Source organism: Rattus norvegicus, chromosome 20 (assembly GCF_036323735.1).
Source record: "Rattus norvegicus strain BN/NHsdMcwi chromosome 20, GRCr8, whole genome shotgun sequence".
In the NCBI taxonomy this organism is placed as follows: Eukaryota; Metazoa; Chordata; class Mammalia; order Rodentia; family Muridae; genus Rattus; species Rattus norvegicus.
Genome location: NC_086038.1, coordinates 26906825 through 26925963, shown reverse-complemented (window position 1 = coordinate 26925963; position 19139 = coordinate 26906825). Strand labels below are relative to the sequence as shown.

The following is a 19139-nucleotide window of genomic DNA, read 5'->3' as shown; positions in this document are numbered from 1 at the left end:
GGGCTGGTGAGATGGCTTATTGGGAGCTTGATGCCAAGCCTGATAATCTGAATTTTCTTTCCAGACCTTAGACAGTAGAAAGAGAAAAGCTGTCCTCTGATGTCCACATGTGCAAGTGGCCTCTGCTTCATTTCCTGGCTCCAGGTTCCTGCCTTAACTTCCTCCCCTGACATCCAAGCTGTAATAAACCCTTTCCTTCCCAAATTGCTTTTGGTCATAGTGCTAACTGCAACAATACAAACCTAGATAAAACAGTGGTTATGTCTAATGTTTTGTTGAGACCAAACTACACACCTAGAGCACTCCAGTATAACATGAATACAGCTGCAAATCTTCTGAGTTCACCAGTCTGCTAACTTCATGACTGTAGCCCAAGTGGCCAAAGATCCAAACAGCATATTTAGAGATGTCATACAAAGCATCACAGCTGTTCTTAGGAGTTTAAATACCTAAAATTTGAACATATTCATAAGCAGAGGTACCAAAAGCAGTTTTTGGGGATGGAGGCAGGGCTGGGATTGAATCTAGGTAATTAAGACAGGATCTTGCTATAAAGCCTAGTATGGCATGCGTAGTTCAGGCTGGACCCAACCTCATGTCATACCTCTGGCCACCAAACACAGATGAGCAGTGAAAGGCTGTATGTAGAATGCTGTTCTCTAAGCACGTGACTAGTGCTCTCCTGCATTGTGAGCAGCCAGGACTACTTCAAAAAGATCTGCAAAAGACTGAGTTTTCTGCCATGGAAGGGAAAGAGGCTCATGAGGCTTCCTACTCTCCTACAAGATTTCTAAGCAGGTCAGGCATGGTGATGCACACCTTTACTCTTAGCTCAGAGGCACGAGGATCTCTGAGAGTTCAAAGTCAACCTGGTTACATGTATGGAGTTCCAGGACAGCTAGGGCTATGAGACATGTCTCAAACCAAACACACACACACACACACACACACACACACACACACACACACACACACACACACACACACACACGTGCACGCTTGTGCACAGAACTGGGTGAAGAGAGAGAAACTGAGGTTGGGAGGGACGGGGGTGGGGGTTGGGGGAGAAGATAAGCTGGCCATCGAGACCAAGAGATCAACAAGCTCTGGGGTTAACTGAGAGACCTATTTATCTCAAAGAATAATTGAGGATGATGCCAAATATTAACCTGTGCCTCTACATGCATGTTGAGACATGAACACTTATATACCCATGTGCACACACACATGTAAACATACATAAAAGAAAATAAAACCAAGAACGACAACTTCTGAGGTTGGCCATTGGCTTCCACATACCTGTGCACACATGTCTACCATCCCACCATAAACATGCAAACACACTAGCACAAATGCAAAAGCAACTGAATTTGTAGTGAAAGTTTAGCTTTTACATGTCATTATTATTCACCCACTCATCTATCCATCCTACTGTGTATTAGGTAGTATAGTATAGAAAGAGATGATTTAAAATGAAAGACTTGAGTAAATTGTATGCAAGGACAAGGCCATTTTCTAAGGGGCCCAAGCAACCACAGACTTTGCTACTCCCTGGGCAGGATGGTACCGGCAGAGGTGGAGGTGTAGGGAAGTGCTCTGGAACCATCCCCACCCCACAGTGAGTGATGACTGCAGAATGGGACAGCTAGAAACTGCCTATTTATTCTAAATCCATCACTAAACTAAGAACTTAGCAACAACTACCACTAGGATGAAGCCTCTTCAATTGCTACAAAAGATTTTGGTGCCATATGGGGGCATTCAAATCACTAACATGGCCTAGTTAAATTACTACTTAGCAGAATGAACTACTTCCCTATAATTCTCTACTTGGCTTAAATGGAAAATTTCATCTGATTTTCCTGGGACTACTGAAAACAACACAAGTGAGAGAACAGATACGGGGACATTTCCAGTTTGTAGGACACAGGACAAATGTAATATGTTTTCTTTCAGGACAATAAGGAAGCAGGCAAAGATCAAGCAGAAATGGATGAATTTTCAGTTAATATGCCTTTTGCCTTGTCTTTATTGTTTACTACGGTTATTAAGAGGAGATCAGAGCACTCTGACTTTACTGTATGCTTTATTTGCTTGTTTTGTTGGGGCAGGGTTTCTCTCTGTTGGAATGTACTCTGCAGACCAGGCTGGCCTCCAACTCAGATTCCACAGCCTCTGCCTTGCGGGTGTTAGGCCTAAAGGTGTGAGCTGACACTGCCCAGCAAGTTTACTATATGTTAACTAAATAACCCAGAAAAATCATTTAACAACACGAAAATACGAAATGTCTGGATTAAAGTACCAGCTGCCAACCCTGCACCACCGATGCCCCGTGCCCGGATGCCTGGTGTAATGTTAGTTACATATAATTGTGCCCGGATGCCTAGTGTAATGCTAGTTACATATAATTGTGCCTAAGAATTGACCACTGAAATAAAACATAAAATGAAGGCAGTAGCTGTGATGTCATAGCTATATAATATCATGTAGCAGACCTTATGATGTTTAAAGAGATATTCATAAAGAAGTGAGTGTGATGATATTCAACCACAGGCTGGAAACTTGTCAGGAAGTAGGTGCACACTTTGTCCTATAATCAATAGTTCAAATACAGTAAATCTGCCACTATCAGGTGCAGCAAAACCTCCTCCTCTGGTGTCTGAAGAATAGAGAGGCCACTCAGAAACCATGGGCAGGATGTAGCACAGGGCTGCAAGGGCCTGTGACAGAGCCATGTGTGCCAGCTCCACAATATCAGAAATCTCTGCCCCAAACTGGCCTACATAATGTAAACCAATACTGCAGCTCCCCAACCTTAACCAGTTTAACAAGTAATGATAGCTCACTTTGGGGTCCATTTCTCACGAAGCACTTCTAAGTGATTCACATAACAAAATCTTATTCACAAAAGATGTGAGTGTGTAAAAGATACCCTAGCTAGGGAGAGTGGAGGAGAGAGACAGAAATGAATCAAGCTTACCCTTTCTCCATGACCCTCTCTGACATTAACATTCTGAAAACTGTGTCAAGAAAAAGTAACAGCACCCACCCTTCCCTAAAAACAACAGTACCAAACAGCTGCCTTTTCTCTACGATGACAAATCCTTACCATACAGGTAACCAACCTACTGTGAAAAGGAGTTAAGAGTAGATCTGGGAAGCTACCAAATATATAGAAAAAAAATCATAACCATTAATGGCAGAACAAGTGGGGGGCTGGGGCAGGGTGAACAGCCTGCACATTTCCTTTCGTAAGTTGGGTTTACACTTCTCTGTCACCCAACAATGCTTTACATATGCTAGAGAGAACAAATAACTGTCAAAGAACCTCCTCAGCTAGGGACTCCACATCCCGTTCAATGAGCTTGACTTTAGAGAGACCAAATACTGTGTTCTGTACGCAAGTGACTCAAAGCTGGATCTCTTAGTCTCTGTCTAAAGGTGGATGGCTCTGAACAACCTCTCAGTATTCCATCAAGCATTCGGCTAAGAGGCAGAGGGCCAACATTGTCAGGTACTACCCCTCCTGATACCTGTACACCTCAAGGTCTTTAGCAAGATGGTGCATAAAAGACAGTTCCCTTAACTACAATCACTGCAGTGAACTCCTGAAGCCCCACACAAATTTGGAGTTGGTTGATCAATTTAAAGTCTTAATATTTCCCTCAGAGGATAGGAAGCTTTGCTGTGATTTAAAAAATATTTTTCCTAGAAACTAGTCTTCTAGTGATTCTTTTATTGCCCATAACGCCTTTTAATTCCTATCACAATGAATTAATGTATTATCACCTTTGTATCTTTTAGAAAGATACAAAGCCACATTTGAGAAAGCTCCAAATATAGAAGGGTATTTTTAGCTGTGTTGACCTAAGAGATGCCCACGTTACCAGGGAAACACTTTGGCTCGCTTGGGAGCTCTTTATATGGATATGGTGCCCAGCAGCAGCCTGTCAGGCTCTAAGGTACATTCTTAGTTTAGTTCTGACTCAGCAGAAGCTTTCTCACTGAGTACAACTGCCAGCTATACTGTGACAGGAAGATAGTGGGAGTTTTTATTCTTGACTAAACTTAATTTGAGCCCTACTCACTGATAAGAAAAAAGAGAAGCATGACAACTTCAGTATAAATGAACAGACGTAAAACACGTCATTCAAAAGTCTTTCCTGTTCACGTATCTCTTATTTTCAGTTACTTTCTTGATACAGAATGTATATCTACCAGAATTAGAGAAACTGAAATATCTTTTTTTGCCAAAGTCAAAATGGTTCCTTCCTTTTATGAGCTTTAAATTTTGTGATGTACAGAGAAAGGCAAATAATTATTTTAGCTGCCACAGCTCAGATTTTTATCACAAATGTGGTAAAAGATGTTGTGGAAAGGATATAACAAGACCCTAGGAGTCTGATGTTGACCAGATGGTGCAACTATACTGACAGCCAGTTCACAGCCTGGGCTGCAGCCTCTTTAAGATTCTTCAAATACTCTTTTGTTCTGGCCCCTGAAATCAGGTCACATGGTTGTGAGGGTCTTTGTTCAGTTCTTTCCCCCTTTCCAGAGGTATTCTATAATCCTGGCAACTCACTTCCTCCTAGGAATTGAAATATTGCTGAACACTGGCTACCTACATCTCAGCTTTTTAAAGCAGCACTCAAGTTGTGTCAATAGAGGGCACTGGAGAGAAGCCTCAGGGCTCCGTTCCCTGGACTTGTAGAGAGCAGTCCCAGAAAACCAGACTCCTTCAGAATGTTTGGCTTCTCCACTGTCTAGTTCCTTCAGGGAATTTCAACCAACAGCATTTGCAATAGTGTGCTAGACTCCCATGGTACCCAGTAATCAGCAGGATGCATTCTTCTTTAAGTTTTACAAGATAGAAGTAGGAGATGAGTATATGTTGGGAAGCTTCCCCTTGGAGACTCTTACCTAGGCCCTTGTGAGACTTGCTTTCTTAAGAAGCTCATCCTATTCTTTTGCTACACCAACAACATCTACTAAGATCTGGCCAGGAGCAATGTTATGAGAAACAGTTTTCTAAGGTAGCTAGCCTAATAAGAACCCTCTCTTCTAGATGAGTAGAAGACCAGAGTTCAGTCTCCGGCACCCACATCAAGATCCAGGGGATCCAATCCCCTCTTTTTGCTTCTACGGGCACTGCATTCACAGGCTATACAGTCATACAGGAACATACACATGCATAAAAATAAGTTATTCTTTCTAGATATTAAACTTTAAAAAAGCAAGCACTTTTTTTTTCTGATTGAACTAAGACCAACAACGGAGGAAACCTGTGATCAGGATCCTATAGTTGAAAAGTTCTCAGACTTTTGGGCTCCTTACGCAACATGAGGAACTTGTCTCACTTAGAAACTTAAAACAGCTGTATCTGCTGCTGAAAACTAGGAAGAAGTGGGAGGAGTGGGTAGGGTAGCTAAGTACAGTACAGTCCAATGAAGCCGTCAAAGAGAGTTCTCAGAGGACACATAAGAAGAGGGCAGCTGAGGAGCTTGAGGTCTTCGTTGAGTTCTCTTTGGTTCAGCAGATGAGGAAGCACCACTGCCAGAAAGTAATCAGGACTCGGTGTATGGGAAAGCCAGCCCAAGTGCAATATGCAAAAGGCAATGCAACAATACAGCAATACAACAATACAGCAATACAACAATAGATATGTCTGCTATGATATAAGCTTTCCTGAGGGACATATCACAGGTCGTCTCTTTTCCCCTTCCCCACTATCCTCTCCCACAGTCATAAAAATTAAATCCAACAATGGGCAGGCTGAGTTAACCTTAGTCATAACAGCAGAATTGAGACTTGTCATCAGTCCTTTTTGTTCTCACACACAATTTAGCAGGACATAGTGACTCAAGTGTCCTAAGAGCTCTGTTCAGCATGCTTCCTCCTACCCATTCTGGTCTAAGTCCTTGAGGACATTGCTTCTTCCTTCTATTCATAGAACCTGGTCCTCTGCTGCCACAGCAGTGGTGACAGCTAGCACCCAGTTCCCCCAGTTCCCACCTCAACCATAAACCTGTTAGAATGGTATGCAAGAGAGAATCTAGCAAACGGTTGGTGAAAGAATACTATGGAGCTCAGGCAGATTACTATTGTTTCAGTTTCTTTGTAACTGAGTTGCGAACACATACAGGTACCATGTGGGTTACATTTGTGAATACATTTAACATTTTATTAAAGGCTACCAAAAGATGATCATGGAAGCTCACCTCTGTAATCACACCACTCAGGAGGCCGAAAGAGCCAGAAGTATCATTGTAGGTTCAAAGCCAGACTCATCTACATGTTCTAGGTAGGACATGGCTAAATAGCAAGTGCAAGAATTGGTCTTTAAAAACCACCACCACCACCACCACCACCACCACCACCACCACCACCACCACCACCACCACCACCACCACCCTGACATTAAATTCAAGCCGTTTATATAGAACTGCTATCAGAGACTTTAGTTCAAAACAGCAAATGCACGTAAATGATCTGTTGCCTACCTGGTTCTTTTACTTGAACCTTGAATCAAGCATTAGTAAAAACAATCTCTTTCACAGCAATTCAAACATAAGAAAGCAAGAATTTAATAAAAAACTAACTTGACACAATGTCAAATAGGAAAAACAGACACAGATGTGTTAATTAGGGGTTCTATTGCTGTGACAAAACACTAAGACCAAGGGGTTGGGGATTTAGCTCAGTGGTAGAGCGCTTGCCTAGCAAGTGCAAGGCCCTGGGTTCGGTCCCCAGCTCCGAAAAAAAGAAAAAAAACCACTAAGACCAAAAGCAACTTGGGGAGAAGGGAGTTTATTCCTGTTTAGAACTCTTAAGTCATATCACTGAGGGAAATTTGGGCAGGAATCTAAAGGCAGGAACCCAGAAGTAGGTACTGAGGCAGAGGCCATGGAGGAATGCTGCATTACTGGCTTACTCCTCAGGCTTGCTCCATTTGCTTTCTTATACACTCAGAACTACCTGCTCCAAGGTAGCACCATCCACCATGAGCTGGGACCTCCCATAGCAATCATGAATCAAGAAAATGCCTCCCCACACCTGTCTGTAGGCAACCTGATGGAGGTATTTTCTCAACTGAGGTTCCCTAGAATAGTTAATCTTGTATCAGGGTGACAATAAAACCAACCAGGACAGAAGACACATTTTCAAAGAGATGAGGACCTTGCAACAAAACAAATGATGAACTGCTGAGATGGTTCAAATAAACTAGTGAAATGACATGGGCAGAATGGAAGTGAAAAGGCTGCCCTGTCAATACTGACAAGTATCCATGCTGGCCATACCACAAGCCAGTGATTTATTGCTGCAGCTCAGTAGCGAAGGAGGCCCTGGATTTGGTCCCTAGCACTACAAAAGAAAAGTAAAACAAAGCAAGTACATAAGCTGGGTGTGGTGGTGTATTACTATAATCCTAGCACTAAGGAGGGCAGCTGAGACAAGCACAGGAATCTGAGGCAAACCTAAAGAATGAGTTCATAGCCAGTCAGAGCTACATAGTAAGATCCTGTCAGCGAAAAACCAAAACAAACAAGTACGTGATTTTTACCCCTTTAAAGTCAATAGTCCTTCTATGGATGGCCAATACTAATCTAATATATTAGAGCACATGATTTTTTTCAGAGATAATGTCTATAAATGTTCTCTGGAATATTAGAAATTATTCTGTTAAATAAAACAATCCAGAAAGATATGTACCACATGTTTTTCTCTCATATGTGGGAGAGAGGCCAGATTTACACACACACACACACACACACACACACACACACACACACACACACACACACGCACAAATGCACAATGAAACCATTTCTTCATATTTTAATTTAAACCTAAAAAAAAACCTTTAAACTCTAAATTTAATTTAAAATTTCTTAAAAAACAGTTATTGAGTTAAGATGCTAGAAAAATAAGGGAAAGAAAACATTTAAAAAAGTAATTCAAAGGGGTAAAGCTCCAATTTTACACTGCTATCATAATTACACATTTAATTCCCATGTGATAGACAAGGCTGCTTCCTGGAGTGGAGTGGGGTCTCCTGGTATACTTGATTACTCTGAGCACAAATAATGTTCAGAAAACCAGTCCTGTTACTACTCCGGTTGCAGTGTCCATGCTCTCTCATCCAGGAATCATTATGCCACTAGCTCTGTAGGCACAAATTACCTCCAGGCACAGGATACAAGCTGACTTATACACTGCTCGTATAAACAGACTTTAACAAGCCACACTACCTTCCTCTTTACTTGATATTTTCATTTGAATTTAGGCAGCATGAACCATTAGTCATTAGTCATACTTTGTTTCTAGAGTTGTATCTATATTTTATACTGTCAAAGCAAAGAGGTAGAAAAAAATCAGGAGGCTTTACTCCAGCTCATTCACCATTACTAAGTGGATAAAGAAAGGTTTGTTAGAACACACAGGGCTACACTCACTCTCCAACATTCCTGCCCAGATGCATTCCCACACTGGTAGAGCTGAGAAGCTAGGACAGAGGAAATGGCCTGCAAGGCCTAAAATGATTATCTGAACCAAAAAGGAAGGCCCACACTTTGGACTGCTAGGCATCTGCTAATCAGCAGCGAATAACTCTGCTTACACACACTCGCTATTTATGCCTTTAGAGGCACATACATTTTAATTTTTTATCTGCATCTTTTTTCTATTATAATTTGTTAAGAGCACATCTCCAATTCCATAAAAGTAGCTTTAATAAATACAGACTCAACCAAAGGTGCCTAGACAATTGTATTTTACAGAGTAAATTAGAACACTTGCAACCTACAGTAGCTTCTTTTTTTTTTTAACCTAAATATTTTTTTCTGGCAAATTTCTATTATGAACAAGTAGAAAATACTTTGTTTCAGATTAGTCACCCACAGGCAAAACATAAGACTTTAGTTTTCACTTTTTGGTTCAATAGTAAATTTTTTTTAAGATTTATTTATTTTATGCACTAGTGGTCTATCTGCGTGTACACTTGCATGCCAGAAGAGGGCATCAGATCCCATTATAAGTGGTTGTGAGCCACCATGTGGTTGCTGGATATTGAACTCAGGACCTCTGGAAGAGTAGCCAGTGCTCTTACCCACCCACAGAGCCATCTCTCCAACCTCTCAAAAAAAAAAAAAAAAAAAAAAAAAAAAAAAGTTAAAAAGTCAACTTTTAAGATACAATCAAGTATACTCAGAACTTCTAGGTAACTAATCTTGTTAACAAAAAATCCTTTATCATGTGTCCTTTCACGTGTTTACTTTAACAGAACATCCTCTCTCCAGAGTTTGCTTCAGTAAAATGTTCCTTCATCAGTCTGCCTTAGTCTTAGTGTTTTCCTGTGTCCACTCCTTCACGTGTTTGCCTCAACAAAATACCATCCAACACAACTGACCTCCAAAGAACCCTTAAGTTTCTACTTCATCCAACTTAATTAGGTGTCAAAAAATGCATTTAAAATCTTGGTGGGGTTAACAACAGAATGGAAAAGCTGACAAAATGATTTTTTGATCATTATAAATGTTAGTGGGGATGTGGTAACATCAGAAACTGTATACACTACTAATGTGAATCTGTTTAGAAAATGACTAAGCCTGTTCTGGAAAAAAAAATAGACAGCCAAACAATTTAGCTATCCAAAGTGAAACAAGCACACATTCATATAAGAATATGTACATGAATTTCTTTAGCAGCTTTTTTTGAAATAGCCAAAGACTGGAAATAAATACAATGTCAAACTCAACAAAATAGTCTGTTCATAGTATAAGATTCAATAATTAAATGCACAAAGATGAATGCATCTCAAAATAAATATGCTGAGTTTAAGAAATCAAAACAAAACAAAAATATGGGGTGAGAGAGATGGTTGGATGGTTAAGAACACTTGATGCCCTCACAGAAGAGCTGGGTCAGTTACTAACCCACATGCCAACAACGCTCTGTTCTGTAACACTCCGGTGCAGGTGAGCCAATATCTGTTTCTGGCCTCCCAGGGCATCAGATATACATGTGGAGCACAGATGAACATGCAGGCAAAGCACTCACATACACAAAAACATTTAAAAAAAACAAAGGCTATAAAATTCTAAAGACTGCAAACTAATGTAGTGACACAATGGATTAAGATTGTCTAGGAACACAGGAAAGGAAAAGAAGATGGGGAAGAGCTGTAAAGAGATGTGGGATGATGAATACACTCTGTGGACTGTAACTGATGTGGCACTGTACATATATTTATCAATATTGATCAAATTGGACAAGAAACGTATGCACCTTACTGAGATTCAATATAATGACTTTTTAAAAAATGTAGTGTAGAGCTGGAGAGATGGCTCAGCGGTTAAGAGCACAGACTGCTCTTCCAGAGGTCCTGAGCTCAATTCCCAGCAACCACATGGTGGCTCACAACCATCTGTAATGGGATCAGATGCCCTCTTCTGGTGTGTCTGAAGACATCTATAGTATATTCATATACATAAAACAAATGACCCTTAATCCTACCTTCTACTGTATGAGATCACTGTTGTGAGCTGAACTGTATCCACATAAAACACTCTGTGTGCTATATTCTGTTAGCTTTACATTTCACGGGTGGTAGTAGTTCACCTCTATAACTCCAGCATTGAGAGGCCAAGACTGCCATAAGTCAGTTTAGACTACGTAGTGAGACCTAAGATAGTTCGGGTGATATAAGAAGACCTTGCCCAAAAAGTTTTACCAAAAAAAAAAAAAATCCTTCACATATTCACTGTGCTTCTAAATTACAGGAATATGAATATAAGATATTTTTCTTATTCACTTCCGAGTTCTGACATAATCCTGATTTTATCTATGCATAAAGCCAACTGGTAGGTGGTAGGAATGGGTAGGGTGGAGCATAGCTACAGGAAAGAGGCAGAGAGCTGAGATCATAATAACACTAGGCCAGGGATCACCTGAGGATTTCGGTAAAGGGCCAAATAGGAAATTTTTGTCTTTGTGGGCCATGCCAATCTGTATCATGATACAAGTGCCGGTTTAGCACAAAGGCACCGCAGATGACCCACAGAAAGAACAGATGTGTCCCAATAAAACTTTACGTTTTGATACTGCTATATGAATTCTATGTAATTTTCATATGAAGATTTTGTTTGTTTGCGACTGGGTTTCGCTGTGTAGTCCTGGCTATCCTGGAACTTGCTCTGTAGACCACGCTAGCCTTGAACTCACAGAGATCCACCTGCCTCTGCCTTCCTTTTAATCATTTGAAAATATAAAATCCCTCTAAGTTTGTGGGGCTTCTCCAATTAGGCAGTAGGTGAGATCTGGCCTGCGGTCACTGTTCACTAAGACATTAGAACATGGTATAGAGCAGGCACCAAAGTGTTGCATTTGGATAGGTCTCTAGATCAGTTATTTATTCATCTCTTGAGGGAAAGCAAATGTGACTTTGAATATTTTAAAGCAAATTGTTTGGATGTGCTTGTCATCTGAGTTTCCTAAAAGAAAACATAGACAGTTTGGAAAAATGGTTTAGAGAAAAGAATTGTTAAGAATGTGTGTGTATATATATATATATATATATAGATAGATAGATAGATAGATAGATAGACAGACAGACAGACAGACAGACAGATAGACAGACAGGTTGGAGAGATGGCTCAGCAGCTAGGAGCACTGACTGCTCTTCCAGTGGTCCTGAGTTCAAATCCCAGCAACCATGGTGGCTCACAACCATCTGTAATGGGATCCGATGCCTTCTTCTGGTGTATCTGAAGACAGCTACAGTGTACTTGTATATAATAAAAAAAATAAATAAGCAAATAAAAGATACATACATAGTGATATGGGAAATGCTATTTGGAAATGGAAAGTTTTTCTGGGAAAAAGAGGTCAATACTCTGAAACTCAGAATGATTCCTAAATTTCCTGAATCTCCATGGCCCCCAAATGCAGTTAGGAACATTATATAGGTACAATGTAACTTTCAGGTCATGAGGCAGAGGCTGACAGTTCTGTAAGTTCTAGGCTAGCCTGGTCTATTGAGGAAGTTCTTGGGCAGCCAAGGCTATATAGTATGAGACTCTCTCAAAAAACACAACACAACAAAAAGGAACTTTCAGGTCTTATCTAATACATTAAAACAAATATCAATAAAGCCAAAAGTTATGATATCTTTTACATTTATCTTTTATAAACAATTTCAAGTTTAAAGCTTGCTTTATTTTCATGTTGTTATAGAATCTTTGTTGTTATAAAACCTTTTTAATTTTAGACCAGTCTTTTACTTAAAATTACAAGAAATATGTTTTCTGGCAATGGCTTTTGCCCTTTCTAGTCCTCTACGGATCTTTCGTTAAAGAGTTCACACACATGCCAAGACAGGGAGCATGTAGCATAATAGTTAAAAGTGCAACTGGGCTTTGAGCAATAGTGAGATAACATGGAAGGTAATTGATGTTTCATGTACTCAAACACCGCTCTTAGGGAAAACATCTGTTGTTCCCATGCCAACAGGTGTTGCCTGAGAAAGAAGCTATGTCTTATTTATTCCTGAACCTTTACTTGGCACACAGTAGGCACTAAATTAAAATGAGATAAACTATTAGTATCTGCACTATTCCTAAGATACATACATATCCAGCAGGCCTTGCAGAGTTGGCCTTGAGGATTTCTCCACTGGTAAATGACACACTTGTTTTTACTCACATTTAGAAGATCTGAGCTACCTAAACTTGGGGTACTTGACTTCAAATTCCTTACTCTCCTGATTCTTCTTAACTAATACAGAAATATAACTAGGGGTAAATCCTCTCTGTCTAAACTGATTTAAAAGTCTATGGGAACGCTAAAACTTACCTAGTCTTTGTTTTAACTGCACTGTAAATATGGAGAGTGATTCTCCGCAAATTAGGAGAGAAGAGGAGCAGAAACACAAATGGCGTTATCATCACCGAGGAGCTACATCACCAAAACGGGCAGAAAAAATATTTTTCTTTAATCCAGTGGAACAAACAGCATTTAACAATTACTTTTTCACTTAAATTCTAGGGGTAATACATAATTCTAGTAAGTAATACATAAGTAATTTTATTCATGGGTATTTAGGTCTGAAAATAAGTACAAAACAGTTTAAAATATTTTACAGATCTTGAATTTTTAAAACAGGAAATTCTAAGAATCCCCAATCTGAAATGAAAACTTTGGTTTGTTTGTTTGTTTGCTAACTTCACTCCTGGATTCTGAGTGCACAAATCTGGACTGGTGACATGGCTCACTGGCTGGGAGTCCTTGCCTAGCATGTGTGAAGGCCTGGGTTGGACTGCTCCTCTCAAGGTTGGGATGACAAGTAAAATGCATAACACTCCAAACTCTGAAGCCTTTAAATTCTGTTTAACCCAGTGAATTCCAAGTTAATAGAGCCAATGTTGCTAAGTCACTTTACATTGTAAGAATGAACGCATGAACACTAGCTAGCATCAACAACAGTTCTGGTATCATGATCACCAAAAATTGGAGAAAATCAATAATTTTCAAATGAGCATTTCTCTCTGAAAGTACAGGTCTTGTGATATAGCTGACCATAACGAAACACAAGTTTTAAAAACTTGTCAACTGAGAATATATGCAAGGATAGATCTCACTCAGCCATCTGACCAGAATATTCTGATAGTAAAGAATAAATTAAAGCTTGATACAGCAAATTATTTTTTCCAAATGCTTCCTTTTACTTTTTACTGCAGCTTTCTGTCAGAGAGAGAGAGAGAGAGAGAGAGAGAGAGAGAGAGAGAGAGAGAGAGAGAGAGAATCCAAATCCTCTTTCACAGGGGTTTTAATGCTGTAGGGACTTTCGGAATATCAAATCTAAAAGAACTTCTTGGCAGTTACAGAAAAAAAAAAAAACAAACAAAAAAACAAAAAAAACCAAACCTAAAATCGAGCTGGTTTTAGATAAATTTGAAACCCAAAACAACTAATCTTTTGCTAACTTGTTTTCCAGCTTTTTGATGGCCTTCATTGCTAAATTACATTCAGCAGTCGCATTCTTTGTTACATCACTTCAATAACAAAGAATCCCAGGAAAATCACCCAGCCCCCACACCAAATACTGCAAACTACCTGACACATACTCAAAGTCAAATTTCTCACGGAAATCTCCTCTGATATACCAAACAGCCACCTCCAGCCCACAGGGAAAATCAACTCCTTCCAGTTGAAAAGCTAGTCTGGGGCTGTATCTAGAGATGCACCAGGAGTTCAGCCAGGTGTGGAGATGAGTTAAGGGAGTGGGAAAGGACTCCAGTGCCACAAAAAGGCTCCTATCACAAAGAACAGGGATCCACTAAGTTATGAATCCCGCTACAACTGGGAGGAACCTTGACCCGCAGCCAACCCTGCACTCACCTCAGCTCTTCCTCTGGGAGCCCATTGACTCTCAGACTATCAGGACGCTCTCGCCTTCTCCGGTAGAGGCCCGACTGTGAAAGCTCCTTAAGCTGTAGTGCGGTCATAGTTTTCTCTGCACAGCAATTAAGGATACTTGTGCTAGGCGAGTGTTGCCAGCTCAGAAAGGCAGTGTCCTCTGCGGAAGGACCTCAGCACACCTGACTCTGGGTTAGAAAGCTCCAGGCAAAGCAGCCAGGCCAGTCGGTTGAAACACAGCTTCCTGTTTCTTGTTGGTACACACCCTCCCCAGCAAGACATGACTTGCCTTATCTCTGGGCCCTGTACCTAGGGGAGGGGGAGTCAGTGACCCACATGGCCCACGTGGTCACCAGTAAGCAAATTTCTTATGAACAATTCCTTTATAAAATTTCTCCAAGAGTCTTCTGAATTGAAGTTGGGGAAAGCTTTAGCAAAGTAATGCTTAAAGGAGGGTCCTGCCCTGCTTTATTTGCCAGGAAATCCATTAACATTTCACAGACAGCTGTCAGTATAAAGAAGTGCCTGGTCATCAGGAGCTTTTTGGGACATTTTCCCTGGGGGGGTGGTGGTGGTGGTGAGGCAGAATTCCAAAGGAAACAGTCCAATTCCTTCCTCTCTCAGCATTCTAAATCCTCCTGAGAAGAGAAGATGGTGTCTAGGCCACCCCCTCCCCAGTAAAAATTATTAAAAAATTCGTGAGTGGGAGAAAGAGTGTTTCTCCTGCTAAATTCTGTTAAATGATTTTCTGATACTATGCCTACTCTTTCTGAATAAGCGTAACTTACACAGTCACCTCTGCTCGGTAACATTTATCTCAGGTTGTCAGTCTATAAATGCTAATATTTATCTGTGTATTTGATCTTGGAAAGCAAGGTGAAGGGGCTGCCGATCACAGAGGACATGGGAAATGCTGTGTCACACGCTGCAATATGTGAACAGTACGGGCAGGGTGCCACCCACCAGGCCAATTAAGTCCCTCTCAGGACATTACACCACAGCACAAATACAGGGCTGCTGGCTAGTTCTCAGCCAAAAGCTTGATTCATGGTTCTAGTAAATTTCTCTTTGAACAGTCTGTACCATTCTTCTCGTTTTAGACTGCTCTCAACAGGAATACAGAAAAGGAACTGAAGAGTACATGGTTAGCATGTACAAGACTCGGTTCACTACCAAGCACTACTCAAAAAGAGACAAGATGTGTTTGCATAGCATAAAGAAACCAGTAGCGTTACTTTTAAAGAGGTGGCTGTTTGGCTCTGTTTTAAATTGATGTAACACTGCCAACAAGGAAACAGCTTGGTGAAAGCTACCGACACAGGAAACACAACTGTGTGGGATGAATCTTGTATGTAGAGTCTGTGGTTAGAAGGATGTGAAGACAGTAACAAAAAGACCAGTTCTAAGCTCCAACAGTAACAAAAAGACCAGTTCCAAGCTCGTAACAAACAAGCTATGACAACTGTTACCCTCTGACTTTTCAAATGGCTGGGCTGACAAGTAGGAATTTCAGTAAGTCAACGTGTATGCTACAATGAAACTGCTACAAAGAATAAAATTAAATTCTGAGCCTTTGCTGAAGGCTCTTTAAACCATTGTCTTCATGAAGACAGATGGACAGAGGGAGGAAGAGAGGGAGAGGAGGTGGGGGTACTTTACTTTTCTCCTCGACCTGTGCAGATGCATACTGCTGCACACTGTAAAGGGAGCTAGGTAAGAACACACAGGCACCAACAGGCATTCCACAACTTTGAAAGAAAATTTCACAAACTGCTGGAAAATACACTATTGACTAGCATTCAGCCTCCAAGCTGGCCTACAGCACTACCAGGAGGAAATACAGCCCCAGCCCCAGTGCACAGCAGAGTGTATAATACAGTAGAACACAGAAGATCTTTTCTTCTTTTTTAATTGTTGTTTCGATTCTGGAGACAGGGTCTTACTATGTTGGGCTTACTGGCTTGGAACTTGCTATGTAAACCAGGTTGGCTTCAAACTCTCTGCCTCCCAAGTGCAGGAATTAAAGGTGTGCAGCACCATGCCCAGCCCCCTTTTTATTTCTTGAGACAGGGTCTCATGTATCTCAGGTTGGCCCTGAGCTCATTAGGTAGCCAAAGATGTCTTCGAATGCTTTAGCCCCCATTTCCACCCTCAGGTTCAAGGATTACGGGTGTGCGTGCACCAACTGGTTTCCTGGTTTAGACAAGGCTGGGCATTCTTGTATGTTAATCAAGCATTTTACCAGCCTCAGCTCTGAGACTTGAGCTACATATCCTCAGAATCTAGGTCTTTTTTTCTCTTCAAATACACTTTCCCAATGAAAACTAGTTATCAACTGTGCCTAATTCTTCTGTTCAAATATAGGTAAGAAGTTTTCAGTTTCAAATAACCGTCTTTATATAATTTTTACAGTAGAGAGAGGCCTAGACAGGTGCTTTTCCCCACATGACTCAAAGAAACCTTTCCACTTTTGCAGTCGTAAGATTTGACTGCCATTTCAGCCTTGCATTCGGTGCAGGATTCTTTACCTTTCCTTGAACACTTACAGTAGTGATCACTTCATAAAACCCCTAGCTTTCTCCTACTCCTACTGGTTACAGAGAACAGTGGTCCTCCCCACCCCTACCACTCCCACCCCAAGTTGCTCCAGCCAGAGTTTCCCAGCGGCCTCTACTCTTGCACAGCAGTTTGGTGCATGGCCCTCACTACAACTTTCCACACCATGCTGTCCTGTCTAGCCTCTTAGATTCTTGTTAGATCAGGCATGAAAGAGCAACTGCTCTAATGTGCTATCAGCCACTGCCATCCATGCTGACAGTTTCTTCTTGAGTTTTAAGCTCCTGACTGGAATGATTGTAAAGTTCTACTGAGCACTGTGCAAGGCTGTTCTTCTGTCAGCCTAACCATGACCCAATAGCTTTCATCTTCTGGGATGATGACCTTCTGTGACTCTGATAAAAGTTTCTCACAGAAAATGCATGTAAGTACTACATTTTATAACAGTGCTACAAACTGATTCCTTCTGAACCCTACAGATAATTCTTTAGATCTTCCCCTATGTATCTGTTTCTCCCTTTTCTGATCACCTCCAACTCCCAGTGTGAGTCTTTTAAGCTTCACTAGGAGTTCTCTGGTATCTATCTGCTAGCACAGCAGTGGGCTAAATGCTGTTTGGGAAAAGTCTCTCTTGTCTGCTCTAAATTTCTCTCAGCCACCAATCTTCTAATCTATTCAAACTGATCTTTTTAAAATGCGGGTCGATTATTTATTGACCCTTAAAAACCTTTCCCTGGCTCCACTGCCTTTATAACAGTATAAACAAAGAAAATGAGGTGTGTTATCTGGTGCCAGTGGAGCCTGCCCCTGGCTCCTTGATCCCTAGCATTCTTGACTCCAGGCAGTTCTTAGGACAGATAGTCCTCTCACTTCCTGGTTTCTGCCAATGCAGCCTGTAAGCCTAGTAAAATGATTCTAGCAGGGTCAGTGCCTGCCTTACCCCACTATGTCTTGGGCAAAGACAGGAAGCCTTTAGAGATCTCATAGGCTAATTAATCCCCCTTGCTCTATGGATTAATTAGCTCTATGCACTCCATTCTGTGGTCAAAACAACACAGTATTACTATTGGGCAGTTAGTTGTTTCCTTAAGACAGGGTCATACTGCCATCTCTTGCTGTCTTCAAACTCATGACTGCCTGCTTGTTTCCTTAGAGTTTCGAAATGTTTAGCTCTTAGCATTCCACAATATCTAAGTGAAATTTAAAATTTCATTGATTTTTTATTTTCATGGCCTGAATGTTTTGCCTGTATGCATATAGACCGCATGCATGACTGGTATTCACGAGGCCAGAAGATGGTGTTATATTCCCTGGAAGTAGAATTAGAGATGGTTCAAATCATCATGTGGGTGTTAGGAATTAAACCTGGGTGCTCTGTTAAAGCAGTGCGGTGGTTTGAATAGGAACGACCCTCAGAGAATCATGTGTATGACTGCTTGACCCATAGTGAGTGACTCTATTAGGAAATGTGGCTTTGTTGGAGGAAGTATGTCACTGGGGGCGGACTTTGAGGTCTTCTAAGCTCAAGTCTGGCCAATGTGACATAGTTTCTCCTTGCTGCATGCAGATCCAAGTATAGAACCCTTGGCTCTGTCTCCAGCATTATGTCTGCCTGCACTCTGCCATGTTTCCCACCATGACTACAATGCACTAAACCTCTGAACCTGTAAGCCAGCCCTAATCAAATGTTTTCCTTTATAAGAGATGCCGTAGTCATGGTGTCTCCTCACAGCAATAAAAACCTAAGACAAACAGAAAGTGTTCTTAACTGCTGAGCCATTGCTCTAGCCTCCTAGGAGATTTTGAAAGACATACAAACTATAGTTTTAGAATGTACTTAATGAAATTTCAGAGTTTATAAAAACTGTAGATTTGAACAGAACCTTCCACAAGTGTAAATATGGTCTGGCTAAAATTTGGCCTAAATGTTTATCTAACTTGTCAATTTAGTTTTCGGCATTCTGCTACCTTCGGGCACAAGAGGGTAAAGAGACCTAGCAGAACCTCCATCATCTAAGTGGTCATTAGTGTTATGGGCTATCTATTTCTTCTCCTTATTGTAACAAGAGCTACAAAGCAGCATCCATGCAGAACTATAATTATCAAGGGTCATTACTAGTTTCTTTAATGCTAGGTCCAGAAGGTCTATAAAGTGGATGAACAGCTGTACA

At 40.9% G+C, this 19139-nt stretch overlaps 1 protein-coding gene across 9 annotated transcripts in view; it reads right to left on the bottom strand.

Moving 5' to 3' along the window:
- The window catches only part of Lims1 (LIM zinc finger domain containing 1), a 110244-nt gene that overhangs the window by 35644 nt on the left and 55461 nt on the right, over window positions 1–19139 (bottom strand). Inside the window, exons 1-2 of one of the 9 annotated variants that reach the window (XM_017601761.3) lie at window positions 14395–16969; window positions 12850–12951 (exon numbers count right to left, since the gene is read on the bottom strand). The exons of 4 other annotated variants lie outside the window; for them this stretch is intronic. In XM_017601761.3, coding sequence (XP_017457250.1) covers window positions 12850–12951; window positions 14395–14501 — 209 coding nt within the window. In that variant the 5' untranslated portion in view covers window positions 14502–16969. Of the gene's footprint in view, window positions 1–12849; window positions 12952–14394; window positions 16970–19139 lie in introns of those variants that run through there. 4 more of the 9 variants (XM_063279472.1, XM_017601763.3, XM_006256388.5 and 1 more) reach the window with 4 other exon arrangements.